Below are 8,411 nucleotides of genomic sequence, written 5' to 3' on the forward strand. Positions count from 1 at the left end.
CTGAAGAAGCCAAGTCATCCTTTCTTTAGAACCCTGTGAAAAGGAGCATGACGTATACTGATGTGGGAGATGTAGCGCCGGTGTATGAGAGGTGTGTGTGGATAGAAACGTACCAAAATCACGTGACTGTTCTGCATCAGATGAAGTATGTCAGAGTCTTAACTTTGCCAACAATATTCAGTAAGTTCAAGTTTGAAATAATTCTTAAGAAAAATGTCTTGAACATAGTAAAATGTTCTGTTTGAGATGTTCAGCTCTTAAGATATTTGCACCTATAATTTAAATCATTTTTATATCATCATTTCACTTTTTTATTTTATTTTAGGAGGTTTTTAATTTGAACTTTCTGCTCACTGATGCACAGTAATGTAACCTTTATAAAAGATATATTTTTTTGCATATTTGTTCAAACTGTCACCATTTTGTTATTAGGGTTGTGGAAAATGATTATTTTAGTAATCGAGTTTTCTATCAGTTATTCTGATAATTTATTGAGTAATCAAATAAAACATTTGATGAAATAAAATATTGGTAAATACTGCCATAATATCAGTACTAACATCCGCTATCAACATTGGCCCAAATCTTCATGTCTGTGCGTACCTAACAAGTACTTTTCTGAAGAGAATGAACCTGTAACAATAATAGCTCAATTTTTAAAGTGACCTGGACAAAAATGATAAAAAAGTGATATTCAATTTAATAATAAAGCAACAGGCTAACAAAGACACTTCTAAAAATGTCTACACACCAGTTTTTAGTTAATGTATTCATCCTCAGTCAATTTAATAGATGAACTCTCACCAGAACCAGACAAGTATAGCTTCTTTAGTTAGTCTAGATCTCTGCTTTGTCATCCTGAGATAAGATCTGGGGGGTTTTGTCCTACAGTCCTCGTTATGTGGTGATTTCCAGACGCCATTCTGGAGCCATTTTGCTCACTTGTGCTCTGACATGTCCTGAATCATGCCAGAGCCTTTAGCATATACTAGTTCCACGAATCGGTGTGTATGGTTGATAACAGAGTTGACCTAGAACAACATCCATCCACAATAACAGTAGGATCTACTCAGGATGCACCCAGCTGAAAGAGGCCAATGTGATCCAGAGGTTGTCATGCTCATTGTTGATGTTTATAGTAATACACAAGTTACTATGATGATCCCTACTGGCACATATACAATAAAATGTGATAGAATTGATGAAATGATCAGCATTTTCATCAGCCTGTTTGACAACTAATGGAAAAATAGCTTTTCTACCAAGGTACAGCCTTAATATTTTTTATAAACTGGTGAGGCCCTGCGGAAACAGGAAATCAGTTCTCAGGTGTAGGACAACAGTTTGGTTTTTTTTTGTTTGTTTTTTTCATTTTTATAAAACTAGTCCTTATCTGTGGACCAGCTGCAGCCTTGTGTTGTTGCTGCTGCTGCTTATTTCAGGAAGCTGAGTAAGAGTAAAAAGGGGTGTTGCAAAATAATAAACCTAAAACCCCTCAATTTTAAAATGGAAAGTATAGGCTGTTACTGAGACAGACATGTCATAATAATAATAATGATGATAATGATGATAACATGTGCTGAGACAGAGAGTGAAAACAGCAGAATAAGGCCAAAAAGGGATAAGAAGATTACTGTCTTCTGACTGTGCCAGCTGTTTGTATGATGCAGGGAAGCCTTACAGGGAGTGGTCGGCGCACTGCAACTGACTTAATTTGGTGTTTTGTCCAAAAGAGTCCAAGTTAGAAGACGGTGATTCACTTAGTCTGCATGGTGTGACTCAAAACCACCTGTTTGGACGCTGTTGATGAGTCACAGTTCCAAAAGATCATCAGAAAACATTTTTAATAGTTCAGGTATGTATATAAAAAAGAAGGAAACAAGAATTGATTTAATTAAAATGTTATGTGGAAGACCAACAAGAAGTGGCCTACAATTGTGAAGTAGAAAGAAAATTATATTTGACTTAAAACATTTTTTACAAATAAAAACTGAAAAGTGCGGTGTGCAAAAGTATTCACCCCCCTTTCCTATGAGTGCAACCAGTTTCCTTCAGAAGCTTCCTGATGTCTGCTAATGACTGAACAGAGTCCACCTGTGTGTAATCTAGTCTCAGTAGAAATCCAGCTGCTCTGTGACGCCTCAGTTCAGAGAATATTGGGGAGCAAACAGCATCACAAAGTCCAAGGAACAGAGCAGACAAGTCCGGGAGAAAGCTGTGGAGACGTTCAAAGCAGTCTTAGGTTGTAAAAAGAACAAGGAGAGCTCTGATCAGAGATGCAGCCAAGAGGCCCATGGTGACTCTGGACCAAAGGCAGAGATCCACAGCTCAGAGGAGGAATCTGTCCACAGGACAACTGTTAGTCATCACTGCACAAATGTGATCTTTCTGGGAGAGCGGCAAGAAGAAACCATAAAATGTCCAGCTATCTGTCTATTCTGACTGAACTTGAGCTGTTTTGCAAAGAAGAAAGGGCAAGAATTTCTGTCTCCAGATGAGCCAAGCTGTTAGAGACAAACCCTGAAGACTAGCAGCTGGAATTGCAGCAAAAGGGAATATTTCTACACACCGCACTTTGTAAAGAAATGTTCTGAATCATATATAATTTTCTTTCTACTTCACAATTGGCTACCACTTTGTGTTGGTCTTTCACATTAAGTTCCAAAGACATATTTATGTTTGTAGTTGTAATATGACAAATTATGGAAAAGTTCAAGGTGTATGCCCAATACTTTTGCATGCCACTATACATTTATAGAAATCTAAATATAGACCAAGACTGAACTTCCTGCAGCAACTCCAAAAGTCCAACAAAGGAGCTGCTCATCGTCTTCATGGCTGTTATTCAGAACAGGACGGGTCCAAACTGCAACAAATGTTCAGGTCTACAGTGAACATCATCACGACTGACCTTCCATCCAGAACTGCTGCAGGTTTAGGATCAGGAAAATTAAAATCAGCATCTCTGCTGTCACACATCCTGGACACAAACTGTTTAGACTTTTACCTTATGCTTATTTACAAAAACAACACCCTATCAGCTCTGTCTGCTAGTTTATCATTTAATCAGCATATGGGTCGATCCCTGTGCAGATGGTCAGATGCTCCTACTTAACATTGTGTGAATCACAGGCTGTTCATTTTTATTTTCTGACTAACCTAATAATCCACCCTGGGATTGTATCACTGACATTGATATCATCGCCATCTCTATTTATTCCTAATTTCAACATGTCTTTAGCTGTCTCCGCCTCAGAGGCACCAATGATCAGTCATGTCTGGAAAAATGATTCCTGTATAGTCCTTCTCTTCACAAGAGATAAAGTTATTAAAGTGTCTGGTTTCCTTACCGCCTTGGTCAAAAAGAAGCCAGCGCAGCAAAACTGCCACAGTCATCCAATTTCTTAAACTAGAGTCTCTCTGAATTACCAAAAAAACCAAAGTGAAATCCAACTGTCAGTGTTTAATACATATTTTGGATGTTTTAGTGCTGACAATAAAGACATTGTTGAGTCAGACGTTTTGTTTACTGCCCAGTAACTTCTTCCTTCTGATTGAGGCTGATTATAAACTTTTTGCCAACTGACTTGTTAATGAAACCCCAAACAGATCTTCCACCAAGTAGATCTTCCATAGATCTACTTGGTCTCGCCTCGCGCCTCCTCGTCGCCACCGCTCCCACTACTTGGTCATAATAAATCCGGGTCCTGACAAGCCTTTCTCTCGACTGAACTGACGTCCCCACAGAAAAACACCCCTAAAAAACCCAAGAGTGAGTACCAGCTGAACTTCAACTGGAGTCTGTGGTTTCGCTCTGCGTGGCTCCTGCATCTGTTTTTGTACAGATGTACAGGAAAAAGCAGTGATAGTTATGATACATGGACCAACTGGAAGGTGCTCATTTAACAAAAGATTTTTATTGATAATGCTAGACACACTGAGCAGAGATTTGTGGCTATTTCTTTAAGAGATTGCATTAAATAAAAGAAAACAAACATGATCATCAAACTGCACCCAGTTATCTTGGCATAACTGTACAGGTACAGTTTTCTTGTACCTTGTTAATCTTATCTTATTAATAAAGAAATTCAATAATTAATAAGATCAATTATTTCCAAAAAGTAATCTAGCCTTGTTGTTAACATGTCCATTAATATAATGTTATTTTCAGTTGGACCAAAACCCTTCTTGTTTTTTTTTCCACAAGTAAATAAAGATTTTGGCTCATTCTTTAATGTTTGCTTATGTTGATATTTATGTCAAAACATGCAAACTTAGAATGTTTTCAAAGACTCAAGAGTTCCTGCATGTGCAGCAGATTAAGCCTACATCAGCACATTTCAGTTAGAAAGTACTTCCTGATTTTTCTACTTGCAGAAACCATTTTGACTTTGTCCCTTTGTCCTCCTGCTATACTGCATTTATAGTAGTACACACACACACACAAATTGATGGGAAGATGGATGGAGCCGAATACAGGACCCTTCTGGAAGAAAACCTGTTACAGTCTGCAAAAGACCTGAGACTGAGACAGAGATTTACCTTCCAACAAGACAATGATCCCAAACATAAAGCAAAATCTATAATGGAATGGTTAACAAATAATCATATCCAGGTGTTAGAATGGCCAAGTCAAAGTCCAGACCTGAATCCAATGGAGAATCTGTGGAAAGAGCTGAAAACTGCTGTTCACAAGTGCTCTCCATCCAACCTCACTGAGCTCCAGCTGGTTTGAGAGGAAGAATGGGCAAAAATTTCAGTCTCTCCAGGTGCAAAACTGATAAGCGACTTGCAGCTGTAATCACAGCAAAAGGTGGCGCTACAAAGTATTAAGTCAAGGGGCCGAATAATGTTGCACGCTTTACTTTGCAGTTTATTTGTTAGAAAAGTTTGAAATATCCAGTAAATTTTATTCCACCTCATGATTGTTGTTGATTCTTCACAAATGAATAATAATAATAGAACAATTTTAGATCTTTATGTTTGAAGCCTGAAAAGCAGCAAAAGGTTGAAAAGTTCTTCTTCAAAGACGATGTATCCCCACTATCCCAACGGTTTTTAATAACATGTTGGACAGTTCTTACAAAGTCGGCCTTCTATCACCTGAAGAACATTTCCAGGATTAAAGGACTAATGTCTCAGCCAGATCTAGAGAAACTCATCCATGCGTTTATCTTCAGTCACATTGATTCCTGCAGCAGCGTCTTCACAGGTCTGTCCAACAAATCAATCCTCCAGCTGCAGCTGATCCAGAATGCTGCTGCTGGAGTTCTGACTAAAACCAGGAAATTGTCTGCTGTGCATCCCCAGAACCAGAACCAAATGAGGAGAAGCTGCATTCAGCATCTATGCACCACAAAGCTGGAACAAACTTCCAGAAAACTGTAAAACAGCTGAAACACTGACTTCCTTTAAATCTCAACTAAAAACCCACTTGTTTAGGATTTTATTTGAAACGTAATCAATTACAAATTTATTGACGGAATCTGACTTAATGTTGTGTTTTTATTGTTGATTCTATGTTTCATTGTGTTTCTGTGTTTGATTTGATGTAAAGCACTTTGAAATGCCTTGCTGCTGAAATGTGCTATACTAATAAAATTTTATTGATTGATTGATTCACCCAGTTTTAGTAGTTTCTGCAGTCTCCTTCTCTGCTTGATTCATGCCACTGATTTGACCCCTCTCTAACAAACTGACATATTTTCTACAACCACAAGATGCGTCTTTCAACGTGGTTATTCAAAAGATGAGAAGCAACTCACTGCAGCAATTGGGTTAAATAATTTGTTGCCAGTTGAAACATAATTGCCCTTGCAGTAATCATCCAATAGGAGGCTCATACCTATTTGCTTAGTTAATTTTTATTTTGGCCAGTCAGCATTTAAATTGTGTGTGCGTGTTTTCCTTGCTGTACATATTGCTGTTATTGTTTCTGTTGACCTTGCCACAGAACTACACTCTGTTAGCAGCATTAAGGGATGAAATAGAACTGTGATAATTGTTCTAACAAAGTGGATGTTCTGTCAGTATGTGTTTGTCATATTGAAGAGACCCCTAGAAAACGCAGAAGCACAGAAGAAGAAGTACCCTGCCTGTTGTTGTGGTAGATCTGTCTGCTGTCTCACCACTCCCCCTGGTGGTTGAAAAACAAAATAAAGGGTTTTTGCATTGAGTAGTTTTTCCAAACACCAGGGAGACTTAGTACATTAGTTCAACCTTCTGTGTCCCTTTGACTGCTATAACTTGGTGTCTGCATGGAGTGGATGAAGGCAAGTTTTTTTTATTGGTGTAACAAATTGCTTTATTTTATCTTTTACAGTCACAGACGATGATACAGTCAAGAGGTATTATGCCAAGTTTGAGGAGAAGTTTCTCCAGACTTGTGAGAAAGAGCTGGCCAAAATCAATACCTTCTATTCTGGTAATTCCAGCAGTACAGTACTATGTGGTACAACTTCCTTCGACATCTTTAGGTCACTTTTGTTTCCTCCCCAACAGAAAAGCTGGCTGAGGCTCAGCGACGGTTCGCCACGCTGCAGAATGAGCTGCAGTCATCGCTGGACGCCCAGAGGGAGAGCTCTGCCACAGGGCTGGGCCTCAGAAGAAGGAAAACCGTGTTTGCCCTTTCACAGAAGGAGAGATGCAAACACAGAAACATTAAGGACCTGCAGCTGGCCTTCTCCGAGTTCTACCTCAGCCTTATACTGCTGCAGAATTATCAGGTAGAAGATAAGACAATATATACTGACAAGTTCAAATATCAGCACATTACAATAGCTCTTTTCAGGTTTTATTGGAGAATTTTAATCTATAATAAAATAAATTTTGGAATCAGGATGTAGCACAGTCCCGAAGGATTGTTCGCTCTCAGCATATCCCACTGGCAGCCTTTCTGTGAGCAGTTTCCATGTTCTTCCTGTGCAGGCAGGGATAGCCATCTCTCTACCACGTTTAATTAGCTGCTCTGAGGTCTCTCTTCCTGTAGATATTTGAGCACACATGGTTCTCTTGCTGCATTCCAGTTAACTAGGAAATGTGAACTCAGTGCTGGGTTTGACGTCAGGCCCGAGGTAACAGAATTCTGGTTAAGAAGTCGGAACGTCTTCATGGCGGCAACAACTATAGACATTGTTCACTGAGGGTAGATGGAGTTGCTTCCAGGCTCTCAGTGGGAAATCTGACTTCAGAGGATGTTACAGATGATTTTTCATATTGGGTAGTCAGAATTTCCCAGTTCCAAACATAACTAGAATGCAGCATCTGTCCTGGTTATGTCTACCCTGTTGACAGATGGAGGCACTGGCGCTGTCCTGTGGGTATTGATCTGATGGATGGACAGGGGGTGGTGTTAAATTGCAGTCACAATTTAGACAGCTGTGCTAACATTATGTGTCACCTTTGTCTACTGACCTGCGGTTGGTGAGCTTCACTGACTCACTGTTCCTCTTTTCACTTCCTGTCAGAACTTGAACTTCACAGGATTCAGGAAGATTCTCAAGAAGCATGATAAGATTCTGGAAACTACCAAGGGGGCAGATTGGAGGGTGGCTCATGTTGAAGTGGCTCCATTTTATACATGCAAGAAGATCACTCAGCTCATCTCTGAGACTGAGGTGAAAGTCACACACACACACACCCACACGTCCACACACACACCTCAGCGTTAACTAGATGTTTAAATAGTCATGTGTAAAAAAAGTTTTAATAGAACAATGGTTTCTTATGTTTTGGTCTGTGCTCACTAGGCTCTGGTCACAACAGAGCTGGAAGGCGGCGACCGGCAGAAGGCCATGAAGAGGCTGAGAGTTCCTCCACTGGGAGCTGCACAAGTCAGTCAAACAGCTTCAACTTCCTGTTTAGAAGAACATTGTTATGTTGCTCTAAATTAATAAGAAAACAAAATGGTTCCATTGATATTGTTTGAGATTTTTTTTTTTTATATTATCATATAATGCAATGGTGCTCTGTAGCACAACCACACAAACTAACACCATTGAGTAATCTTTTATCTTACAATAAGACAGAATTAAAAACCAAAATTATAAGAAACATTGCCATTCATAGATATAGACAAAAATGGTTCAATTTGTCACTCTCATTATACTGAGAGGTCAAAATTTTCAAGTTCTGAAGTCTAAAACTCATAGTGTTGCTAGCTGTGTTGTGATGCTAACTGTGTTGTGATGCTGGCTGCGGTGTGATGCTAGCTGTGTTGTGATGCTAACTGTGTTGTGATGCTGGCTGTGTTGTGATGCTGGCTGCGGTGTGATGCTAACAGTGTTGTGATGCTGGCTGTGTTGTGATGCTGGCTGCGGTGTGATGCTAACTGTGTTGCGATGCTAGCTGTGTTGTGATGCTGGCTGCGGTGTGATGCTAGTTGTGTTGTGATGCTGGCTGCGGTGTGATGC

At 39.5% G+C, this 8,411-nt stretch overlaps 1 protein-coding gene across 4 annotated transcripts in view; it reads left to right on the forward strand.

The window, feature by feature from the left end:
- Positions 1–8,411, forward strand: part of LOC122840762 (xenotropic and polytropic retrovirus receptor 1 homolog) — a 59,681-nt gene that overhangs the window by 41,745 nt on the left and 9,525 nt on the right. For all 4 annotated transcript variants that reach the window (XM_044133381.1, XM_044133380.1, XM_044133383.1 and 1 more), the window contains exons 3-6: positions 6,323–6,424; positions 6,502–6,725; positions 7,467–7,616; positions 7,749–7,832. In XM_044133381.1, the coding sequence (XP_043989316.1) occupies positions 6,323–6,424; positions 6,502–6,725; positions 7,467–7,616; positions 7,749–7,832 (560 nt within the window). The remainder of the gene's footprint in view (positions 1–6,322; positions 6,425–6,501; positions 6,726–7,466; positions 7,617–7,748; positions 7,833–8,411) is intronic.

The sequence above is a fragment of the Gambusia affinis genome, linkage group LG12 (genome assembly GCF_019740435.1).
Source record: "Gambusia affinis linkage group LG12, SWU_Gaff_1.0, whole genome shotgun sequence".
Taxonomy (NCBI): domain Eukaryota; kingdom Metazoa; phylum Chordata; class Actinopteri; order Cyprinodontiformes; family Poeciliidae; genus Gambusia; species Gambusia affinis.